The 26,627-nt window shown below is 39.4% G+C and overlaps 1 protein-coding gene across 1 annotated transcript in view; it reads right to left on the minus strand.

The window, feature by feature from the left end:
• The window catches only part of epha8 (eph receptor A8), a 205,845-nt gene that overhangs the window by 33,253 nt on the left and 145,965 nt on the right, over nt 1-26,627 (minus strand). The window contains exons 7-10 of the mRNA XM_084727044.1: nt 18,528-18,683; nt 17,930-18,349; nt 12,081-12,205; nt 5,083-5,245 (exon numbers count right to left, since the gene is read on the minus strand). Of these exons, the coding sequence (XP_084583170.1) occupies nt 5,083-5,245; nt 12,081-12,205; nt 17,930-18,349; nt 18,528-18,683 (864 nt within the window). The remainder of the gene's footprint in view (nt 1-5,082; nt 5,246-12,080; nt 12,206-17,929; nt 18,350-18,527; nt 18,684-26,627) is intronic.

The following is a 26,627-nucleotide window of genomic DNA, read 5'->3' on the forward strand; positions in this document are numbered from 1 at the left end:
GATAGACATGAGGTCAAAGTGACCTGTGACCTTTAACCACCAAAATCCAATCAGTTAATTCTTGAGTCCAATTTGTGCTCACTTTGAAGACATTTCCTCAACGTGTTCTTGAGGTGTCGCATTCGCAAAAACGGGATGACCTGAAAATGTAATGTCTCTGGCCATGGCTGTGGTGGAGCGATAAAAAAAGTTTTTCTTTAAACTGTCTTTTAATTTGAAATGTATACAGGAAGTGATGTTCAACACTTTAATGCACTAACCTTAACAGGGCAAATGTGAGTAGGGCAAAACAAGGCTTCCTACCAAAATATTAAAGTAATGGCCCCACATTTCCCATCATGCCTAGTGCAGGACTATTTTGTTTGTTACGATTTCTATTTTATGTTCTAAAATGCAAATAGTACTAATGTTAATGAGTGCACCATATTCTGTTCACAACATGGTGGTATATGTTGGTAACCTAATTGTCATTTTTGTGCTGGATCATAGATTTCACCATTATTGAGGTGACTGTTGCATTTATTGACCTCAGCAGTATTGGACACGTATTTTAGAGCACTTGTCCCCTGTGTTGAACACCATTAAAGGCTTTCTGTCACTTGGAAGCTGCTTTCTGTCTCTCATTACATGCTGCCTGCCACAATATGGCCAATTATACTCGAATACAATCCTGCTTCCATTAAAGCCCTGTTAACCTTCTGCAGTCAGAATAAATAAAGGCCATGGCCACTATTTGAGCTGCCAATTGGTGACCCAATTAAAACAGTTCAACAACCCTAAATTTTGGAAACATTGTTATACACACATCCAAAGTGTCATTATAAATGACAAACTGATCATGTACTGACCTGTCTATAATGTAATGACACTGATGAGCACATAAGCTAATGTATTCTCTGAATGATGACTAAATTATTCCTTTTGTGTTGTTAGTTTATTATGATTTCTACGGCAACTTTTTACAATAAAAATGTACAATTTAATGTATCCTCTCCCAAAATAATTGAGTGTGTCATGGACAATTTTTTGCAAACCATTTCGACTGTGTGCCTAAACACATCCTTCTAGCAGTGGTGGTGTCCATGAAGCTGGGGCGCAGTACCTGGAAGTACAGCAGCATCCAGCTTGGCCAGGCATTATAAGCAACACAACTGGCACTGTTGGTCAGGGATGATTCACTGCTTTTTGCCCTGGGTGCACTAACTGTTTGGTGGAAGGAGTCTGGATGAGTTGGCACAGTGAGGTGATGCAAAAAAGATGGATAAACATAATATATAAACTACCAAGTGAAAAAAGTTATTACAGTATGTGCATTTTAATTAAATCATGGGCAAGTTATTCAATTTCGAGAACTTTTCATGAGGTATTTTATGTTTTGTTTTTGTTACAGTAACTGTAGTTATTACATTTTAAGTTTCTACAAAATTGTACAATTATCATATTTATGTTCTCATTCTCCACATCTTAAATGAAGTTTGAAGAGGCTCTCTAAAAGGTAGCCAGAGCTACATATTTTATCATTTGAATGATGGTACATTAAATTGTAATGCAGCCTCTAATTAAATTTGAACTAATTGAATATTTTGTGTAAGATTATAGGTTTGCTATGCATGAGGAAATCATTGGCAATTTTCTGCAACCGTTTTGAAACAACAGCTGTCATAGTAGAGTCCTAAAAAGCCCACAAGGTTGCCTGGTTCCAAACCTCTGAACTGTCAACAACACACTGATTTTTATACTATAGTTTAGTGTTGTGCCTACTGCTGGCTGTTTTCCAAGTTGAAGAAAGGAAGTGAGCTTTTCTTTAGCTGTCAGGATTAAGAATGAGGAAGTTGTCCTCCTGTGCTACAGATAGAATACATTCTTAACAAAAATTGATAGAGCTGTTCAGGTTGCTGTATGTTAACTTACAAGCCAAGAAATTTCTAAGACTGACATGCTGACTTCAAGGTAAATGCTCTTACAATCACAACCATGGCTATATTGGCTGAAAATGAGACACTGAGAAGGATACATTTGTTACGACTGATTGGTCAGGGCAAATAAGACCCTCTGCAAAAGAAGAAAATAGCTAACATGAGCAGGATGATAGACTGATTCATTAAGTAACAAGATTGAGAGTCCACAGCCACACCAGCAGCTCTTTGAGGCTGTACATAGTAGTAGTAGCAGTAGTAGAGCTTGAGATCTGTGCCTGTACCTGATGACAGGTTTGGGTTGGGTCAGGTCGTATTTCACATATATTTTACGGGCTTTTGTCGGGTTTGGGCTGTACTATTATTATTCTTATTTTTATTATCAGTAGTAGTTTTGTCGTTGCTAATACACTGCCTGCTCCTACTGTTTGGTGCATAGAGGGACGCTTGTTAAGAAAAATGTTGGGCTGTAATCGGGTTCGGGCTGAAATATGCTAATGAGAGACAGGTTCAGGTCGGGTTGGGACAGAATTTTGTCAGGCTTGGGCCTTTTTGGGCTCAACTTTTCAGGCCCAATTAAAGTTGTATACAGTAGTTCTTTGAGCTAAATATTAACAACATCATGCTCAACAGCACAATTAGAATGCTAACATGTTGATGTTTAGCAGGTAATATGATTACCATGTTCACCATCTTAGTTTAGTGTATTAACATGCTAATAATGAGGCTGATGAAAATTGTGCCATGTCCAAAGGCTCATTCAATAACCGTAGTAGACCAAAAAATGTCCCACTGGACCAAAAGCCAATTTGTCCGACAGCCTGTCATCCAGAAAACAAAAACAGTTGGTCAGAAGACCAGTTGCTCTGACTTTATGTATAAAACTTAAGTAACATGCTTATTTAGACACGAACTCCAAATATTTCCTAAAGCAAACCAATTATGTTTGTTGCCTAAACGTAACCAAACTGAACATAAGAACCCCACTGAGACAAATGTTGTAACTTGTCCTGTTGCAAGACATCTCATTTTCTATCTCAAAAGTTTATTTCTAGGGGGCATGAATAAAGTCTTTCCAATTGATGAGTTTTTGTAGAGGCTCCTAAATATTGCTCATTTATGTGGTATTTTATTATGGAAATTTCAATTCTTTCATTTTTAAAAACATGGATATTTTGATTCTTTTGTTTTTGGTGCATTTATTGTTTTATGGTGTAGCTTGTTACTTTCTAGCCCAGTGTTTCCTAATCCTGATCCTTCGGACTCACTGCCCTGCATGTTTTAGATCAGCGGCAAGTTTTTGTTCCAACCAATCTACAACACACCTGTTTTGACTAATCAGCAATTTGAAGACTGACATCAGTGCATTAAATGAGTCGAGTCTGGTGTGCTCCGGCTTGGTAGGAATGAAACAGCCACATGGCCCTTTATAAAATAGTTTGGATGTGCCTGTTTGAGATGCTTCCCTGCTCCAACACACCTGATTCAAATGATCAGCTCATCACCAAGCCTTTGAATCAGGTGTGTTGGAGCAGGGAGACCTCTAAAACATGCAGGGCACTGGGCCCCAAGGACCAGGATTGGGAAACACTGATCTATACTGTATATAACATTGTATAAAAGTCTGTAAATGAAACCTTGCTACCACCCCTTGGTTGCACTTCTTCAGTTTATGGACCAAATATGGTTTCACTTATGTCCCTAACTGGACACTCCCCTTGCCTCTCTGAGATAATGATTGGTTTGAAGCCACATGACCATATGCCTCGCCTATCTTCAAATGTTCCATTGTCTGTTTCATACCCTATTTAAAGGGAAAGTTCACCTGAACTCCTAGCCTGTAGTGCTATTTATCCATGAGTTGCAGAGATTTGAAGATATCAGCCATAGAGATGTTTGTCTTCTCTCCAATATAATAGGACTAAGTGGCACGAGTCCTGTGGTGCTTAAGGCACCAAAAAATAATTTTATAATAAATAATTTGATCTACTACTGGGAATTCCTCTCTTTTATTAGAAATAATGTAGTTCTGGTACTGCTGAAAGAAAGTAATTCCTACATGAAACTGCTCATAACAAGGTCTGTGGATTATTTTAAGCAATCGGGTCATGATTTTTGGAAAAGGACACTGGTTTAGAATATTTCAAATTTATTTTGGTGCTTTGAGCAACACAGGACTAGATCCATTTAGTCCCATGATATCTGAGGGAAGGCAGACAGCCAGAGGAAATTATGTATCTTTGATTTTTAGGTGTATGTTCCATTAAAGTGCTGGTTTTAATGTGTTTCATGATGACCCTGATGAAGGTCAGAGCTGAAACACGCCGGTCAGAAAGTAAAGCTGCTTGATAAACACCAAGGTGTTGCAGGAGTTTTACCTTTTTGAACAGTTAAAATCTCACACATGCTCAGGTCCTGCTCAACGCTGAGAGATTACACCATCGTTTTCAGCTAAGGACGCGGCGAAAAAAGGCTACTCGGTCTGTTTTTCATAAAGTTTAGGACGTATTGATTGCTCAGCATGCAGGCTGGTGGGATGTGTGCAGTCCTCTTGTTTTCAGAGTGTGAAAATGAATCAGTATCAAGAGGAGTAGTGTCGGGGTCCAGTGAGCAGCAGAATGAAGGGAGACTATTAGTCAGTGAAACAGCACTGGGACTCCAACCAGGCAGGAGGTTTAGCTTTGCAGACCCAGACTCTGCTCTGCACGTTATCTGCCAAATCCCCTATTAGGAAAGAAAAATGTTCTAATAAAAGGTTTTTTTTTGGGGGTTTTTTTTTTTAGTATTTTCTAACTTTCAGTGTTGTACTTGCCTCAGGTGGACAGACTCATGAAGACTCCCACCCCACCCAGCAGTGTGTACAGCTGTTTGAAGCTAGGATAGGCTGTAGTTTCTGCTGACGGGGGTGACCCTCTAACAAAACGCAGATCAATGGAACAGAGAGATGGACTGAGGCGGTTATCAGCCTCACTGACACCCGAGCTTCTCTGGCCCCGGGACCATGCAGTCCATCCTGCCTCTGAGAAGCTTTTCAGCGCCAAGTCTTTTAATACAACAAACTTTTCCCACTGTATGAAACAACACACAACAGCTAGAGGAGCCCCCGCGGCCGAGGGCGGGTGGGGAGGTTTTCAGAAACGATTTTTCTCTGCGCACACAAACACACCTGCTTTCCCCGTCTGGATCTCCACGTTCTGGCTGAAGCGTCCGCAGCCTGCTGACGTTCTGGCTCGGACCTGAAAGATGTACTTGGTGCCCGGCTTCAGCCCTGACACTCGGGCGCTGGTATTTTTAGACTTCAGAGTGGAGTAACTGTTCTCTTCATTATCCTGTAAGACAAAAAGACACATTTAAAGATTAGGGCTGAGGAAATTGGCACGCTGGTCAGCTTATGAGCTCGCTGTGTTTCCCCATGAAAACTGAATCTCTGCTGCTTCATATTAACACATTATAGATGGTGCTGGTTTATTAAAAAGCATGTAGACTGCAGATTTAGACATTTCACAACTCAAAACATGCGCTTAATACATTTGACGTTGCCAAGTTTAATGTTTATTGTTTTGTGAGCGCAACATTGCAGCATAATTACCTTTCAACTTGATATAGAGAGCATGTTAGCAAACTGGGCCATCCTTTACCAGAAAAACAAGCTTATAGGTCGTATGTACAAGCATCTTATTACGACCCACACTTATGTTTATTGTTAGGCAGCGACCCCTAGTCTTTATAGTAGTTATAACAGGAGCAAAGGAGAAAGAGCGATAAAGTCAGTAAAAAAAAGTTGACTTACATGTGCATGTTCACTTATCTAATTTGTACTTAAAGCAATAGTTCACCCAAAAATGAAAATTCACTGAATATCTACTCAGCCCTGTGTTGATGTGAGGATGGGTGAAGATCTCCAGTTTACAAAACACTCCCAGAGCTTAAGCGGAAAACAGCGGTGCAGCCAAATCCAGTACAATTGAAGTGAATGGTGACCAGTTTTAAAATGTAAAAAAAAAAGAACAAAAAAAAACACAAAATGTCTCCATACTGCTTGTGTGGTGTAATCCAAGTGTCTGTAAGCCACGACATTAAAGTTTGACCCCAAAAGACACCACTGACACCATGTTTTTAGCCTAAATGTCAACTGTAGCCTCTCAGACCTGATCCTCCTGCACACGCCTGAAGCGAGTACACAAGCTCTCGCCCAAGCAGCATGACAAGAGATATACAAGATCTTGCAATACTTTCACATCTGTGTTTACATGCTACCTGGAAGCGACTCAGACAACAGAGAGAGATCTGCTCAGAAATAGTGACTTGTTATGTGCACAGTTGACTTTGCAAACTTTCAACAAAGAAGAAAATGTCCAAGGACTTCGAGAAGAGGAACATCATTTCTTTCAAGATGAAGATTTAGGTTAAAAAAATAGTGTAAATGATGATGAGCCTGGGGCTTTAGGAGACTTGTGTTTTTTTCTGAAATGATGCAAAAATGCTCATCTGGACTGAGATGGTTTTGATTTGAATACCTGTGTACATGTGGAATAGGACTTAAAGTCATGTCTCTGACCACCTCCTGAATGTAGCTCCAATATTCACTCCTCTTTTAGCCAGTTTTAAACTTCCTCTTTAGCTGCTAAATGCTCTACTATGTTTATTGTTGTCTGTCTGCTATCTGGTGTTGCGTACAGTGTTTTAGAGTTTTACAGTTTTTAGAGCTTCTGATGCTGAAAATGACCCTATGAGAGCGTTAAGAGTGAATCAGAACAGTAAACTTTCAGGTTAGACAGTTTAACAATGAGCAGAAACTCATTCTAAAGCTCCTCACAGCTGAGTGGAGCTGCAGTGTGAGCTGATAGTTCAATCAAATACCCGGCTCGCATTGTTTTCATTTGATCCGCTGCCATTTTGAAAATATTGATTATAGCTGCTTTAAGAAATCATGTAATAATGCGCTGCATCACAATGTATTGCATGGGTGGAAAGACGGCTTGAAATTTGTCAACTGTGAGAGATTTTTACTGTTTACACTGAGCTACACATTTAATATCTCTGACTGTATTAAGATATTGTTGCAGATCAATGAGCAGGACTGCTTCATGGTAATATTGGATTTTCATGAGATTTTTTTTTTTTTTTTTTTTTGCATTGTGGGACAAAGTAGCTTGATCCATCAGGAGGGGTTGGGCCGGAGGCTGCTGGAGCTGAGCCCTGCCTCCTCTCTTTTATCTTATCTCACCAATTCTCACACTTTTGGTGTAAGACACCTGCTTTCAGGCCATGTCTCACACTCTAACCTCACCTGAATAAATGTCAGAAGAAATAAGAGAAAACCACAAAACCAGTCCTTGACCCAAAAATATAGTTTTAAAGGGATCGTTCACCCAGAATTAAAATTTCAGTCATTATCTACTCACCCTCATGCTTACTAAAGGTTGAGTTTAGTTTTTAGTCCACAAAAAAATGTCAGTTTCACAGGGAAACAGTGTTGCAGAATCTCCAAAACAATGGAAGTGAATGGTGACCAGTTTTCAAATGCCTCCATACTGCTTGTCTGGTGTAATCCAAGTCTCCTAAAGCCCCAACATGCCTAGTTGACTAAAACTGTTATTTCCACCATGTTTTTAGCCTGAATCTTCACTGTAGATCCTTAGCTTGGAGCCAAGTTCATGTGCACATGCATATTGTCTGAACTTGGTGTGTGTGTGTGTTGTGACGGTGTGCAAACAGCATGTCGGGACTTTTAGGAGCTTGGATTATGCCAGATGAGCTGTATGCCACCATTCAATTCCATTATTTGGGAGATTCTGTAACATTGTTTTCCTGTGAAACTCCAGCAGTGTTTTGCAAACTAACGAAATAAAACTGACTGAATTTTCAATTTTGGGTGAACTATCCCTTTAATACAGATTTGAACTTTGATCAATACTGACGTTCTTGTCATTGAATGTAATTTGGAGTTTTGCAGAAACATAAATTCAGGATTTTCTGTTTTGGTGCGGGATGACTTATAGAACTTATAGAGCTTATGAACTGGATACCTGCAGCAACAGTAATTAATGATCTGTGTTTTTTCCACACATCAGATTGGTGAGCTGTTGTGCACAGATTCAAAGTTTAATAGTAAAATTGTTTGGAATAAATCAGCAGCTCTCTGGATGAGTCCTGAGCTCCATCTGAGCAGCAGGGACAATTATATCTTCAACAAAGGGCCAAACATTGTCTCCTCCGGAGAATCTAAATTTCTTTTTTCTGTCATGTCAGGAGACGCATACAGGGAGTTTTCTGCTTTGCTGCAATTAATTTTTTTGTAATTACTCCTCAATATTACGCAATACTAATTGCAGCAGTGGCACTGTTACCCACATGAGGATATTGTCAAAATAAATAATAACAAAATAAAGCCAGAAATAATCACATTTAATTGTACAGTCAGTTAGTTGCTGCCTCAGTGCACAAACACATCTAATTTATACATGGGCAGAAACCTCATTCTTTCTTAAAGCATTAATTCAATAAATTGTAACTTATTATTATTAGGATTATTATTATAACCCTAATTAATATTTAGGGTGAGGTATTATCCAGGTCCTGGTCCATTTAAAAGTTTGTATATTTTTTAATCATATTAAATCATTCAAGTTATCCAAGTTTTTGTTATTTCCTCATTAACCCCCCACCCTGATATAAGCTCTGCTCATCAGGTTTTTGATTTCCCCTAACAGCCAAAAACATCTCATTATTTTATTATAAACAATTTCCACTGCTCTCCATTTTAGTCTCCTATGGCCCATTAGCTCCATAATAGTAATAATAATAATAATAATAATAATAATAATGAAGATGGAAAGTGGTCCCTGTAGTTTTTGGTGTAACCACAGGGTTTGGTTGCATGTAATTTAACATTTAGCTTCAGAGCTGCAGCAGGTTATTTATTTATTTTTTCTCTCACTTTGGAGTTAACAGTAGTGGCTTCCTTTAGCATGAAGCAAAGTACTCAACTATGGTTTTAAAAGTAACTAAGTAGATTACATCTTGTAATGCATACTTAAGTACAAGTAAAAGTACAGACTTGAAAATGTGCTCAGAAAAGTACAAGTACCCCCAAAAAACTACTTAATTACAGTAATTTGAGCATTTTCATGTTACAAAAACAACAACAACAACAACAAAATAAATAAAATAAAATAAAAGACGTTCTCTTATTTCATTTATTTTTGCCCCTGTCCCTTAAAGAAAATTGATGTGGCCCATTTTACGAAAATGCATGTCCCTTCCTTCAAAACCTTCCTTAAGAAACATGAATTCTTCTCTCCAGGATGTGTGGTTTTTTTAGTGTAGCTGTATTGTTGGCCAGGTGCAGACAGTAGACTTTTACAGGGTCAGTCAGAAGCAGGTTTTGGTGATGAAAAAAGGAAATGAAAATTGGTCATAAATTGGAAAAAAAAAAAATACAGGAGAATGGTGATTGCAGGAGGAAATAGGGAGAGGGCGAAACTGCAGTGTCCTGGGAATATCAGAAGGGTTTGGCAAGCATTAAAAAAATGCACTACCTAATTATTTCCCGAGTGTATATGTGTATAAATATATGTACTATGTAACTGAATTTTGTTTTTTTGGTTTTTAATCTATATATCTGTTCTATGAATATATAGAACATAGGGACTAAAACTTTCATTTCATTGTGCAGCCCTGAGTTGAATCATGATAAACAGATGACCTTAATCTCTTGATCAGTTGAAATGCTCATGACATAAATTTTTTTTTTTTTAAACTTTCAAAAAATAAATAAACAAATAAATACATAAATTGTAGTGGAATTTTTCTCAGACATCAACACTGAAACAAGGTGCAGAACAGCAGATCATACTAGATCTTAAATTATCATAAATGAATACAAACCTGTCTGTCAGTCAAATGTAATTGGCAGGTAATTACCTCCAACGTGTTTTCATCTTTTTGATCTGCTTCTATCAGCCAGAATAATGACAGGTGCTTTGAGGAGTGTTTGTCTTATTTTCATGTTTCCTTGCTGATAACAGCTTCATTTATGATTCGCCATTTGTTCAAATGTAAATTCTCAAGCTTAATACGCCTATCTACTATGCAAAGTTCCCTTTTTTTATGTACATAGTCATTAAAAAAGGAGAGGTATTTATTGTTTTGAAGGAACATGCTCTATTTTTTTTTTTTGGAAGTCTTCACTAACAATGAAGTTCATCATCATCATCGTCACTACTATCCTTCACCTTGTTTTCATCTGCCTGCTGCGGCGTCTTTGCAAACTTAATTCAGAGATACTTTGTAAGTGTGGAGGTAAAATAAGTTCAACAATAATAAGATGTGCAAGGTGCAACCAAACAGCAGAATAAGTGAATCATTCATGTGTCCTTAGAAAGGATAAGAGCCTAATTATGAAGAAGTGCTCGGTGCAGAAATAAGAGCCTTTTTTTGTCTTCATTATCATCCTCAGCGAGTGTGCGTGCAGCTGCAGCGGCCGCCACCCTCGCTGTGACTCATTGTTGTTCAGTACAGTCGTATAGAAACCTTAAGAAAAGCACATTGCTGACTTGTCCACTTGAAAATCCCCCGCAGGCTTCTCGCCCCCCGAGCGCGGCCAGATTAAGACACCAGCGCGGGAGACGAGCTAATCCTTCAGCACTCCCCGCACCATCCTGCTTGTTTGGCTATGAGACTGCCTGCTCCCAGGCTGCTCCCTCTGCAATTAGCTGATTCCTATCATCGCACACACACACACACACACACTCACACACACATCCTCTCCGCTCGCGCAAACACACATGCATGTGCACGGTCACACGCTCGCGGCAATTAGCTCGTCGCGAGGCTTATGCACCCGCCAGCCGCTTGCTGTCACTGTCACTTTTGCTAAGTTGGAATCTACACCGTCTCATCCTCCTTCCTGCTCTCACTCTCTCGACCCCCATTTCCTTTCAATTAGCCGAGCTGCCAGCAGGATCTTTTTCCTGGATTAAGTTATCCAGAGTCTATCCGACCGCCACTCCTCTGCATTCACAATATCTTGGCTCAGCTTAGTCGCAGCCCTTTGAAGACAATGGGCTTATGTTCTCCAGGTACTGTGTCACTGTCTCCCTCTCATACGCGTCTGAATGGTGTCGTTTTATTAGTTGTTTTTGGAAAATAAACAGAATATGTTGACACAAGACTCAAATGAATGACTGCAGCAGCTGATGTGGGTTTTTTTGCTTTCTAGGGGCCCGCATCCACAGTGCCAGTGTCTTTTTTCAGTTGTTCCCAGTAAGGAGAGAACGTCTGCAGCCGCTTAGAGAAAAGGTCCGGTCCCCGGCATCTTTTTTCCGAGCGCTCCACCTTTTTTTTTTTTTTTGTGCGGCCGGTCTGAGCATTTCAAGTTGAAAATCTCCGAACTTTTCAGAAAGGTACTGGTGTCATCATGGGTACTTTTTTTTTCCATGCGACCAATCATATATTAGATTGGGACTTGCCATCATGGTAACCAGTTTTACCTTTCTGCGTGCGCCAAGACTCAACACGGGTCTGTGCAGGAGCCCAGAGGGAAAGAGAGTTTATGTGTTCATCTCTCAGTAGTTTTGTAGCCTCCAAAGGCCTGTGTGTGAATCTGTGTATTTTACTTTCATGTTTGCTTTCAGCTGATTGGATTTCTGTTAAGTTACTGCAGATAAACCCGACTATTTTCTGATTTTTCTGCTTTGAGACGACAAAACATCTAGGGACCTTTATCGTGAAATTTATAGGAAATGGAGCGTGGTTAACCAGAGTCTTACAGCCACTTGACTGAAGACGAGCCTGTATCAAGACACACCTTTAAGTGGACAGACCAAATACTGATCCCAGTGGGGGCAGTGGGCTGACGAGCCTCTTCCAGTTGGTGCACACAGTGAAAAAAAAAGTCAAACAAATAGATATGAATAGCTAATGAAGACCAAAGGGGTTATGATAGACTGTGCAATAATGGAGCAGGAATTTATTCATAGGAATTTTCAACATAATTTTGTCGTAGAGGCAAAACACACACGTAACGTTTTTCTTTAAATGGCTCAGACGCTTCATCCCAGCGCTCTGCAGCACCCTGCGAGTGCCTGTCTGGCAGAAAAAACACCATGTGTACATGGTACAAGTGTAGTTCTTGAGTGGTTACAGCAGTTAGCTTGTTACCTTCTCATAGTATTTGATGTCGTACTCCAGGATGACTCCGTTGGGCTGGTCGGGCTCGTGCCACAGCAGAGTCACGCTGTTCTGACTGGTGTTCTCCTGCCGGATGGCTAACACTTCAGAGGGCGCTGCACAAGAAACAGGAGAGATTACTGCTTTGTCAGTTCAGGATGTGCTTCCTCAATGACCATCGTATAATAAAGTAACCAAATGCTTTATTGATATTGAAACAAAATTGTAAGGATGACTGTTGGTGATTTCACAAAATCTTAACTCAGTGAGCTCATTGATAGACAATCATCAGTAATGTGGATATAGTGACTAAATATGTAATGGGCCTTTACACACCTTTACTAAAGGCAAATAATAGAACAGCTAAAACAGTCTGATAAGTTCTGAACTGGACATCATTTTACTATAATGCAGCCTTTAAAACCAGTAAACAACAACACTTACGCCTTATCATGATACCCAAAATCTAAGATGATATCTCGTCTCATTTGATGATATTGATTTAATATCGATATATTGCCCAGCGCTATAACAATGTAATGACATTAGCCTCCATTAAAGTCCTGTTTACACAGAAACTTTTCTATTTAATGAGTCACGCTCAGACAGAAGGATGAAAAGATTAATGTAGAGTAAGGTTGGTGCAGACTTTATAAAGTCTTTGCTAACTTCAGATCATTCTGAACTGGTTTCAGTTTCAACAATTCCTCTCAACTAAATGACCACTCATGTTGTTTTTTTTCTGATCTCTGGCCTCAGCCAATGCAATGTTGTTTTTCATCGCCTTCCAAACATGGCCGCTGTGGCCATTTGGGTGCCCTGAGGGTAATTGCCAGTGTTTTGGTTATTCAGATTTTGAAAGTTTATGGCTTAGAACATTATGATTGAAGTAAATGCTGTCCACTCTCATGCTTTATTATGTCTCATAAGTTGTTGCAGCAGTTTTCAGGGTTGAGACTATTTATTACACAGATTTGGTGCAAAATCTAACCATTTTTGACCACTTGAGAGTTGATAAACATCACTTCAAAATACCTCATGAAGACACCAAGACACAGAGGAACACTATAGAAAAATTCATGCCTACATTTGGTATTATATACTTTTTAATTTGGAGATTTCTCTGAAGAATTGCATTTTTTGTAAACCATATGGCAAACACTTCTGTTCAGTTCAATCCCCTCCTTACTGTCAGTATACCCAGTGTCTCTAGTTTGTAGTTGTGAGGTTTCATGAGGCTGTGATTATCTTAGAGGTCACTATAAGTTATTTTATACAGAGACGTCAAGTTTTTTTTTTTTTTTTTTTTTTTTTTTAAAAGGTCTCTCATTGAATCAACATAATTCTCACCTTTCCAGTCCGAGGTGATTTATGCAATCCATTTCCCAACAAGCTACACTGACACCCTACTTTTAAAAGTAAGCCCGCACCAGCCTCTGAAAAACAGTATTGTCAACTGCCACCCCCACCCCCCAGCACTCGATGCCCCATGCACAGCCATTACAAGTGATCTGCCAATATTCTGGGTAATATTTTGTTCTGCTGAGACATAAAAACTTGGCTACGGTAAGAGAAAGGTTTGGTCATGGTCAAAAAAACAAACAATGTGACTACAGGCAGCACTATAACAGCATCGCACTGCTTTTGAGACATTAAAGTCATAATTTGATAGTTCCCAGAGGTCCTTTTGTGAGCTCACAAATGTCTGCAAATATAAAATGCTGCCTGAGGAAAAAAAACAACTTTTTCATCCAATACTGGCAGAGACTGTGCCAACTACTTCCACGGCACATGCAGTGGATTTAGCATACATTCCAATGAAGAAGGAGATCAGAGTAAAGAAGTGGATTTAAACCTTAGTTTCGGCTCAGGCAAAGATTTTATAATCTGGAAAGAGAGAAGACATTTGAAGACCTGAAGACCTGAGTGGATAACAAAATAATTTTTGTTATTATTATTATGTTCTTATATAACATATAGATTTTACTCCTCCAGACTGCTTTCTCAGTGAGGAACAGCCAATAGCTGTTGGCTGTAACCTGACTAACTTGAAAGCTGTACATTTTGTTTTGGTGTTTATTTTGTAGGTTAGCCTGTTGAACTTTGCATTAGCACGTTGTGCAGCTAACGTGACAATTTCCATAGGCTGGAGCGATGCCGGACTAATGCTGTAATACTGAGGGACAGTTGAGAAAAACTATGTGGACATTAAACCTCATTTGAAGCCTACTCAACAACAGTAGCAGGTTGAATGATGGTAATTGTGTCATGTAGCATTTTGTGGAAATTTCAATTGCATTAACTTAGTTATATCACTGATATATGTGTGTGTTGTGTTTGTGTAACAGCCCTAATTTGTGAAGTCATGAAATAAATTTGAACTTGCAACATAACCCAGATCTGGATTACAAGTAAATAAAAATAAGTAACATTGTGACTTTCCCCCCAAGGTTTACCTTACCCTATGTGGGCGAATCAGGGAGCCATCTATAAAATGCTGAGGTCAGAGATGCGGCAAAGTTCCAATTTAAAGCCAGAGTGGTCCACTTGCTGTAGGAAGATGACCACATCGATCTCGTCTGTCCAACATTTTATTTAATTCGCTGATCTCAGTGGCCTCCCATCTCTTCTATTCTACTCTAAGGTCTATTGGAAACTCTCTATGGGTGGCACTGCCTTTGATGGCAGGGAGTCATTGACCAAAAATCAACACAAATTTGCCCTTTCAACAGTAAAACCCCCTACTATCAATCAATCCTTTGATTTATTGGCTGTGTTCACTCTATTCCAGTGTGTTCAATCTGCTGGGAACTTTTCTACATCAAAGTAAATGAGGACTGGCAGCAGGAGTGACAGAAATAAGCCCCTCAGGAAAAATACTAACTTTTTCTAACTTTAAAAAGTTGACTGGAGTTCAGGTCATACTTCTCAACCAATCAATGGCAGGGTTATTACAACTGATTACTGCAGCACTAATCAGAATGCAGATAAAGTCTGTAGAATTAGTTGTGTTTATAGAGTTAGTATGGAGCGCAGAAGTGTTAAGAGTTGGACATAAGTAGTGTTTGCTGACAGTGGCAGCGATTCCAACTAGTCCTCATGGAAACAAAGTGTGTGTGTGCCACAACCTGCTTTTCATTATCAGCACAAAATGTGGTTGAGACAGCACATTTCTTTCAAAGATTGTTATTTTGGAACTTTTGCGAAATTTGACAGTAAGACAGCAAGAGGTGAAGAGGAAGACGTGTGATGAAGGGCCAAGGCTGGATTCAAAAACTCCTGATGTGGCTGCAAGTCAGACACCAACATGCCCAAGGGCAAACTTTATCTTTTATTTTTCAAACATGACTTATTTCTCTTCGTAATTTACAGTGAATGATTGGAACCGAGGACATTGCAGTTGCATGGTATGAACAGCAGAGTGACCACAGCCAATACAGCCAACCTCTGACACGTCTAAAGATATAGGCTTTTTTTTTTTTACTGTGAGGTTCTCAAAGTTTTGATGAGTGCCACAATAGTTGCCATGTTACCAGCAGCTCTTTACAAGTTGTCATTCCTAATGTGAAAGATGCTTGTTCAGGGAGGGCAGTTTGATGCAGTAGCATCTATAGTAAGAGAGTGTAGTTTTGGGACGAACAAGAATGGAATTAGTGGCCCTGATAATGGCTTTCTTTCATGTTTGCACGTAATGACTTTTGAATGTCAGTCTCATTAAATTAATGCCACACCTTCAGTAGGAGGTTGACTGATGACGGCGGTAAAAGAGTTCAACACCAGGGGTGGGATTTCGTTTTTTAAGTGAAAATTAAATGCATTAATGTAGCGTTTGGTTGGGCCTCTCCAGTATTTGGTTGTGTTTTTTTCAGTGATAACAGCTACTCCTAAAAATTATGCTATGAGAACGGTGAGAGTGAACCAGTCAAGTTGAGTGTTGAACAGTGAAACAACGAGCTAGAATTCACTATAAATTTCCGTGAAGCAGAGGGGAAGCTGTAGATTCAGGTGATAATTCTCTGTAGGTTCATCACTACCAGAGACTTTCACATTGTCACAATATTGACAGACCTGGCTGTGTGAAGACAAAGGTGTGGCTATTGATTTAAAACAATCAGCAAAATGGAGCTGAAATGGGCTCTCTGATATGTATATGCCACTGAAAAACGGGACAGGGAACCCTATGATTTCAGCAGTTATGTTTGCAGGGCTTAACATCAATGATCCGCCAGTGACAAAAACAAAGAAGGTCTACAGGGATTTACGTTTGAGCAGACAGGGAACCCACTGTGTCCTGTTGCTTTGTCTGAGAAATATGTCTCGTTGCTACCCAACCCACCGGCCTTTTATCTCCATCCAAGGCAGACAAACTACACCACCAACTGATCGTACATTAAAAATGTGACTTTAGCTAGCTAGTATAATTTTATTTGAAGCCTATTATCTTCACCCACCTCTGCTTATGTTATCAGTTGCCTGCACTATATTTTCAGTAACTTTTTACAATAAGGATCCATTAATTAACATTAGTTCCTGTAGTAATAAACTTTAATAACAGTTAATTAATAGTTAGCTAATAGTAATAATAATCATTTACTAATGTGTTCATGTTAACTATGGTATTAATTCATATTTTATTAAATATTTTTTAAAGATAACGGACACTTAATTAGCACTGTAATAAGCATTAATTAACTTTTAAATATCTCTTGTTAACATTTATCAAAGGTTTAATGTGAATTAGGGTACTAACTAATATTAGTATAATGTATGCTTGTTAAAATTTTTAATTAAGATTTGTATGTGTATTGTGTCCACTGATGTCAGACTTTACAAAAAATAAGTCACAAGTGGGAGGAAGGACGAGTAAATGGACAATTATGACCCTAACCGTAACCCCTCTTCATGAAATGGCTTAGCTGTGAACTTTGTTATATACATGTGAACATTTTTATCAACTGTATATACACTAATATTAGTTAGTACCCTAATTAACATATAAAAATTTAAAAAATGTTAAGAGATATTTAACAGTTTCTAAATACTTGCTATGTGCTAATTAGCTGTCCGTTAATGCTTAGTATGGTATTAATGAATGTTAATAGCATCTTTATAAACTATTACATAATGAATAATGGATTAATACTGTAGTTAGTAAGTTATTACTAGGCACATTAGTTAACTCTCAGTTAACTGTTAGTTAAGGTTTATTACTCATTATTATTGTTAATTAAACCATTTTTACTTTTATTCTGCTAAATGAAGCTGAAAAACTACATTGCTTGACAGAAATATTATTTAAATAAAATAATTAAATAGATATATTTTGCATGTGTTGTTCCTATGTGTTTATTTGATGAAACTTTGCCAAGTGTTTGTAGTATAATAGTTATAAGCCATGCAAGGTTGTAGTTTACAGTGATTTTAGAACAGCTAAGGGGGTTTGGGGTCCCCATCGTGCCCCCTTAGCTGTTCTTAAATCACTGTAAACCGTGACCACTTGGGGCTTATAGCTTTAACAGAATCGCATACACGTATAAGCAGAATATAACTCGTATATCAAACCAAACTTCCTTGCAGTGATAAGCTAAACATATATATCCTGCTCTACTGAAGTCATGTTGCCTCTGCTAACAAGATTTTCGTCACCCTGAGAGCACCTCTAACTCGGTTAAGTATCACTTCCTGAGCAGCGCTGGAATATATTTCCAAGAAAAAAAAGCAGAACCCAGGACAGAGGATACATGTTTTATTAGGGGTCATTACGTTGCATAGAGTAAAAGGCCTGTCTGTGCCATGCACCAAAGTCTTCATGATGAGAAAGTGTATGTCCTGAACCCTACCTGCCTGGTTCGTTGTGATGTTGACCACGGCGTAAGGTGACGGCTCATTGCTCAGGTGTGTCACTGCGTTCATTGCCAGAATGCGGAAGGAGTAGTTGGTGTGAGCCACCAGGTTGAGCACTGTCACCCAGGCCTCCGTCAAACCGGTCTGGCGGGGGACGAACCGAACCGCTGTGGTGCCCGAACGCTCCACCATCCCTCCCCCTCCGGCCCCGATGCTCGCCCCCGCCTTCGCTCCGGTAGTGCCTCCCGGGGAGGACGCGCAGCTCTCGCAGGGCCCTCCTTCCCCTGAGCATTTCAGACACAACACGCTGTACTGCAGGTCACTGCGACCTCCGGTATCCAGAGGGCGATCCCACTCTAAATTCACAGACGTCCCATTGACCGAGGAGATGACGTTCACGGGAGCAGATGGAGGGCCTGGAGAAAAGAAAGATGGAGTTCATTCACAGGTTTGATCACTGTCTAAAAAAGTAAATTGGATTTTTTGAGGCATAGATAAGTTCACCACATCATTCCCTAGCTGCCGTGTGCCAGGTGTGTGCGTGTTCTTGCCCATGGGATTAGGTGATCTTGTGTACCGTGTGTTTGTGCTTACGGGAGCATGGAGCCGCTGGTGTGTCATCTGCTGCTCGATAGTAGTTGGAGTCGCAGGGGCAGGAGAGGGCAGCTCTGGTCTCTGAGTGGCTGTGTTGAGGACATTTACCGCACAGGCCGTCGCCCGCCACCGGCTTATAGAAACCCACCTCACAGGCTGCGGAGAGAGGGAGAATAAATAGAGTAAATAGAGAGCTGGCAGGGACGGGGCTCCGTGCTCCGTAATCACTCCAACCATGATAAAACTGAGAGAAGAGTGCAGCCAGACAGGCATGAATCACCCTCCTATTTACTTTACTAAATAAAGGTTCTAACTAGAACCATAAAGCATTAGTCTTCCTTTTTGGTTCCTGGTAGAACCTTTAATAAATTTTCCACTTGGAACCCTTTCAGAGAGTTCTACCTAGAACTCAATATAAATCCATTCCAAGCGATTTATGTAGAACCCACCCAGGGGCTTCTACTGAGAACCTTTTTATATTCAGAGGATTTTATTTAGAACCCACCAAGGGACTTCTTCTAAGAACCTTTTTATATTGTAAGGGTTTCATTTAAAGCCCATCCAGGGGTTCTATTGAGAACACGTTTACATTCTAGGGGTTTTCTTTTTTTAATCTAAAAGCATTAGGGGGTTCTACTGAGAAACCTTTTATGTTCAAAGGGTTTTGTTTAGAACCCACCCAGGGGGTTCTATCCAGAACCTCTTTGCATTCTAAGGTTTTCATCTAGAAACCACCCAGGGGGTTCTACCAAGAACCCTTTTATATACCAAGGGTTTTGTTATGAATGCCCCAAGAAGTTTCTACTGAAAACCTACTTATATTCCAAGGGTTTCATCTAGGGCCCACCCAGGGGGTTCTACTGAGAACCCATTTATATTATGGCACAAAGAACCATTGGCAAAACAGTTCTTCAAGGATTTCAACAGCTGTTGAAGAACTCTATCTTCCAAAGAAGTTTTTTTTTGGATGAAAAGAGTTTTTAATGGAACCCTTCATCTTACAAAGAACACTTGAGGTTCTTCAGAAGCAACTGGCTCCAGGTAGAACCTCAGGAAGAACCCTTTTTTTCTAAGAGCGTAGCAAGTCATGCATGTCAACGCAAGTTTCAACTTTTTCATAAACTGTGTCATCCCCTCCAAAGCATTCATTTCAGGACATCACCCCCCCCCCCCCCACCATATCTATGTATAATTACAGGCCTTGTAACCGTAGAGACCGCTGAGCAGGGGAGATGAAAGTCATACTTCTTTCTGCTCATATTTGGGCTGAAAAGGCTCTGCACTGTTGATACTCCCAGTGAGACCCTCCGAATCCAGACCGTGTTTCAACCTCATTCAGCTCCTCTGATACATATTCACTTTTAACTCCGCGCTGATTAATAATGGAGGGGGCGCTGATAAATATATTCTCTTTCCAAGCGGTTAATAGGCTTCTGCTATGGTAAATGGGGCAGGGGTAAACCTCGCACACACTCAGAGAGCGGCGGCGGCGGCAGACACCGGCGTGCTCGTGTTTGCTCTTCCTCGCTCTGTAATTTATGCTTTCCTCCAGAATGCTGAGTGTTAGTTTACAGACACAGTGTTTTTCTAACCTCCCCTTGTTAAGTTTATACAAGGACCATTTTAGGTGCTTAGACTTCAAAGGTGCTGAAAGAAACCATGAAATTGGATAACCAACATGAGTGAAATTATAACAAAGTGAAGTCTTAGAATATATTCTGGATTACCAACTGAGGCATTTTTAGATGCATCTGAAAAAGAAATAAAACCTCCTCGTGCTTGTACCTGAAAAGTAAACATGCAAATATTCACCATGGCTGCACACACACACACACACACACACACACACACACACACACACGCCCTGGATGTGCAATTTAACCATGAGATTAGATTTGATCATATCCTGCATAATGGTGTTTGAATTTGATAGGCTGAATTTTTCACAGCCTTTTAGAGCTAATTGTACATTGGAACACGCTGTAGTTATTACCCTCATGAAGCGTTTTTCATTTAAAAAAATGTGACTATTTAAACCATAAAGTGTGTGAAGTTTCATATCATCCATGAAAGACCTACCAGTACCACTTTACAATAAGACTACCCCTGTAAATTCTTCATAGCTGGTTTAGAATTAGGTTATTAATTAGGTTGTAAACATTTTATAACTCAATGATAATTAAATATAAACCATTCATTCTTGAGAATTTGGACAAAAGGGTATTTTTAAGGGGATTTTTATTCTTCAATTATGCTGGAAAATACATGTTAAAATATCAAACTCTTGGCTGTTAAACCTTGTAATGGGCCAACCTCTGAGTGATTACATTTTTTATTAACATTTAATAAAAAATGTAATCAGTAAGAAGTTGGCCTACTACTCTGCAAGATGGAAAATCTGATGGCGTTGATGTTTTATGTACATTTTTTCATTTCACAGCATAGTTTTAATCAAAATATTGTGATGGCTAGTCGACTGAGTCAGAGCATCTCCAAAAGCGTGTGGTGTTCCTGGTCTGCAGTGGTCAGGATCTATCAAAAGTGGTCCAAGGAAGGAACAGTGGTGAACCGGCAACAGGGTCATGGACAACCAAGACTCACTGATGCATGTGGGGAGTGAAGGCTGGCCTGTGTGGTCTGATCCAACAGACGAGCTACTGTTACTCAAACTGCTGAAGAAGTTAATGCTGGTTCTGATAGAAAGGTGTCAGAATACACAGTGCATCACAGTTTGTTGTGTATGGAGCTGCATAGCTGCAGACCAGTCAGGGTGTCCATGTTCACCCCTGTGCACCACCAAAAGTGCCAACAATGGACACGTGAGCATCAGAACTGGACCACGGAGCGATGGAAGAAGGTGGCAGTGTGATGCTTTGGGCAATGTTCTGCTGGGAAACCTTGGGTCCTGCCATCCATGTAGATGTTACTTTGACATGTACCACCTACCTAAGCTTTGCTGCAGACCATGTTCACCCTTTCATGGAAACGGTATTCACTGATGGCTGTGGCCTCTTTCAGCAGGATAATGTACCGTGACACAAAGCACAAATGGTTCAAGAATGGTTTAAAGGAGCACAACAACGAGTTTGAGGTGTTGACTTGGCCTCCAAATTCTCCAGATCTCAATCAAATCGAGCATCTGTGGGATGTGCTGGACAAACAAGTCTGATCCATGGAGGCCCCACCTCGCAGCTTACAGGACTTAAAGGATCTGCTGCTAACATCTTGGTGCCAGATACCACAGCACACCTTTAGGGGTCTAGTGGAGTCCATGTCTCGCCAGATCAGGGCTGTTTTGGCAGCAAAAGGGGGACCAACACAATATTAGGCAGGTGATCATAATGTTATGCATGACCGGTATATAATTCATGGAAATAAATCCTTAAAGAATAAAATTACACCAAAATTGGATTTAGAGCGTTGGTATTTTTTTGGTAAAACATGATCTGTACCAATTCTCAAATGGGTGAAACAAGTTTTCAATGTGAGCTCACTATTTGGCAAGATGCAGGGACTGCTTACTGCTATTTAATATTACTAACAACTTACATTTTTAACTGGCAAAAGGAGCCTTATTGGAAAGTGTCACCATGTATTGATGACCAAGATTGGGCGATCAGTATACCAAGTACTCGAAGATTACAAACAGTGCCACACCTGGAATTCGGTCCTGATGAAAAGATACCAACCATCTTGTAATTTGATATGATAATGTGATGCCAAATGAAACATTTTGACTATTAAGAATTTCTGTCGGTGGTTAAATGCTTGTTAACTTGTTAACAAATAGGCGATGAAGCTAAATGCTGCTGATGGAGAAGACAAAGTAAGAAAGCAATGAGCTCTGAGGCTTAACAGTGCACATAAATGTGGTCACTGCTGCCCTTTTTATCTAATGTGTTGTAACAGCTTATTACTCATTTATAAAGTGTTGACTAATTAGTGACCTAATTGGAATCTGTGAATCATTTGTAAGGGTAGTGTTATTGTAAAGTGGTACCAATCACCTCCCCTTCATCCACCCACACATGATCCCTCACTGCAAGCACTAGCAGTTTGTGGGAGTGTTCACCAGGGTGCCATTGCCAAGCAGTCAGACCCTAGTGGGAAGTCAACTCACATTATGCATAAGTAAAATTTGACAGATGTACACAATTGAGATGGAGAAAGCCAGAAAAAACAACATGGATGGATAAAAACACTGCATTGTTTGCCTCCAAAATTAAAATAAATACAGAAAAGAGGAACTATTTTTATGAGACGCTGTGGGGGGGAAGGAAAAAGAGAATTATCTTTTCTGTGCAAACTGAAGCAAACAAATTCAAAATAGAAAACATTCTGTTGTAAAACAAAAACAAGTGACACTGAAAAATTACACTTTTAAATGTATTGCTTACAAAACACATAAGTGGCTTTTTTCTTTTGCATAAGGACACGTGAGCGCCGGTCTTACATGGACAGGGTCAGCACTGAAGAGGTGTCTAGTCCACCTGAATGTCTCTGAGCATGATAATTCATAATTTAAGAAAAACATTGCAAAGGTTTTGGCACCTTTTTGTGTGTGATACCTCTACCGACTTCCTGTGGTCAAACATCCCTGTCACAGCTTTTCTTTGGGAGGTGACACAAGAAGAAGTCACCACAAGCTTATAAATATAAAATCACACGGATGCACTCAGATGAGCTACAGTATGATACTGTCAGGTAATATCTGAAGGGCAGATTCTGTTTCATATTTGATCAACTACAGTGTTCAACTGTTTTGAAGATATACCTAGAAACAATATTTAAGCAATGCTACAACTGTTCAGGTTTCATTTTACATTTTACTTATGTGTTATAGTGTTTTTTTTAGGTAGATGCTATTTGCACTCAGGTCTCAGTAACCAGCTATGCTATTTGCACCCACTGTGGAATAGCCACATTGGCTATTTACAAACATTGTATATGACCTAGCATGGTAGAAACAAACATAAAAGTGTTTGTAAACAGCAATGCTATGTACAGCTGCAGTGTAAATATTTACACTTAAAGTGTAAATAGCCAGTGTGGCTATGTACATGGCCTAGCATGTCAAGGTGTCTGTAAACAACAATGCTATTTACACACAGGGTGGAATAGCCACATTGGCTATTGACATGGCCTAGCATGGCAGAGACAAGCATAAAAGAGTTTGAAAACAACAATGCTATTTACACCTTGGGTGGAAATAGTCTGGGGTGTAAATAGCTAACGTGGCTATTCACACCTAATTGTACAAGGCAGAGACAAGCATCAAGGTGTCTCTAAACAATGCCATTTTCACCTGAGGTGTAAATAGCCAATGTGGCTACTTATACCTGATTGTACATGGCAGAGACAAGCATCAAAGTGTCTGTAAACAACAATGCTATTTACACCTTGGAGTGTAAATAGCCAGTGTGGCTACTTACATGTGAATGGCAGAGACAAACCATTTTCCCCTAAATCTAACCAAGTAGCTTTGTTGCCTATACCTAACTAAATTGCAACTGAAAACTGAAAAGAATAAAAAAAAAGAATCTTAAAGATAATTAGCATATAGTCCTGTGTCCCATTCAATTCATTCATTTAACTAGGGCCTGGGTGTACATAGTTGAAAAACAGCCATGATTTAACTATTGTCATTTGAGTGCAAACAGACCCTCCACTTTAAAAATCATTAAATCCTCTACTTTTAGAAATGAATCTCTCTTTTTAAAAGTCTATTAGAACGTTTTGATATGAAGAGTTTGTTTTAAAATTGTTTTTGCAGTGGAAGTTATAGTAATTAACTGACATTTGAAATAGTGATCTATGAGCAAAAGACTCAACATCATAAAGAGCTGAAGCCACTCATGGTTCAAACTGCAATTACAATACAAGAATATTAAAATTAACACGGCCAGTTTTAAATGACTCTCACATTTTAAATGTATTCATCTGCAATAAGCAAGATAAGTCAGATTTTAATGTAAATTCACTAACAGGGCCTCCCCCTGTTAGCTAGATTACATAATTTAATCCCCATCACTTATGATTCACAATTTAACAAACCATGACCTCTTATGGTTGTCAGCACCACTTCTAAAAATATCTCTTTCCTTTCTGCTGATGATACATGCTTTCATTTAGAGTGACATGTAGATAGAGACATGTGTTGTGTGTTTGTTATGTGAATGCTGTTTCTCCTGATACAACTAAAAATCTGCATCAGTTAGAGCGCCTGCACTATTGATGTTACCAGAGGCCGACATGAGACTTCTGTGAGAAAGCAAGGACGATTAAAGGCTAAAAATGCTGAGAAACTCTAACTCTCTTACTTTCTTGGGATGTGACAAGAAAGATCTAAGAAATTCTTTGTTATTGATGTTTTTGTACGTAATATTTTAATGTAATTATGGTGATTTCATGCGTGTAACTAATAAATATTTTGAATGACATGGAAAATTCAGTGGCACTCAGAGGGTGCTTTAAGTTTCCAAACCATCAATACATAATGGATTTGCATGACACTATCCAGAGCTGGGAACTCTGAGCTCGAGCAGCGAGAGCCGGTATCAGCAGGTATAAGGTGAGCTGTATCTGGGAGCAGCTTGCAGAAAAGAATTTACCAGCTCAGCTTCCTTCCACTGTTTACCAAAGGAATCCTGTGTTGAGACAAAAATGTCTGGCTTTCATTTGCAGACATCGAGTTGACATGCCTACAAACCCGGTGGGACCTGCCGTGTTTGCACTGCACACTTTGGCTACGACAAGAATTCAAGAATTTACACAGAAGTCCAGGAAATGTGCCAAAAAGTTGATTCTGGAGCCTGAATGTGCTACAGTAGTTATTTATCCTGAGATGTCAGCGGCAAACAGGGATCGCTACTGTTCTGTATGTGAGAAAGTAGTGTCTTAAAAGAAAGCTTCTTCCATGTAATACATTCCCTAACTGACTTTTGGGAGTGTTACCACAAATATAAACAGAACAAACATGCTAAATTCACAGCGCTCATCCAATAACCCATGATATTTACCCAAACTGACCCTTTGCTAAGCCCTGCCCTCCTTAGTTACTGTTGCTACGTCTGTCAAGCTTTCCTTTCTTGTGCTGCGCAGATGATAAAGGTGGCACACATTGATGAAGGCTGGATGGTTGTAATGTTTTTAGATGTTTTACTGCAGAAAAGTAACATAACATAGCTTTTTTTTTTATTTAGAGGTAATTGTTAGCAATGGTGGCTTTGCAGCCATTTTACCAGCAGTTTCTTGACACTTTAGCAACTGATAGCAGAAAGTGGACAGAAAATCCCTTTATCTCCAACATAGAATTATAAAGTTTGAGGGGGGGATGCCATCCTGCTTGTTAGCAATGTGGCAATGTGACCAAAGTGCATGCCTCTAGATAACCTGCACAAGCCATCATAAAAGAAAAAAAAAAATCACAAATTGATCAATGTATTTTTTCCCCTCTCAGCTGTATATAAATAATTATGGCCTTCATGACTTGAGAGTAGCATGGACGTGCTTAAATAGTATTGTTAATGCTAATGGCAGCTGTTGGTAGCTAGCTGGTGAAATCTGAATGTTATCAGATTGATAAAAGTGTACATTATATTTTAAACGCCTGGTAAAATTTTGTATTCAAAGTCAGACAGCTTCTTGTCGATTTCATCAGTTCCATCAGCACATATTATATTGTTAGCTCACTTTAATCTTTCAGATGACTGAGCTAGGCTATTAACATTCTGGATCTCAAGATTGTTATAAGGGTAATTTCTGAACACGCAGACATGAACTAGTTTTACCTCCACTTTTAAATTTAACACTTTTTTTTCATTTGGCTGAGTTAAAGCTGCAGTGAGTCATTCTGGAGGAAGATAGCTGCATAACACTTTATTTGAAGGTGCATGCATAAGACTGTCATTACACTGTCATAACCAACACATGACACCTGCTATGAACATGAAGGAGTCTTCATGAGTGTTTATCACCGTTGCCACTAAGTGTCATTTGGTCAATTCTGAAAGCTTCATAACATCTTTGTTATGACAACCTGACATTAAACAAGACAAAAATGTCTGTTATGACAACTTGACATTAACCAAGAAAACATAA

Source organism: Lutjanus erythropterus, chromosome 2 (genome assembly GCF_056507025.1).
Source record: "Lutjanus erythropterus isolate fLutEry1 chromosome 2, fLutEry1.hap2, whole genome shotgun sequence".
Taxonomy (NCBI): domain Eukaryota; kingdom Metazoa; phylum Chordata; class Actinopteri; order Lutjaniformes; family Lutjanidae; genus Lutjanus; species Lutjanus erythropterus.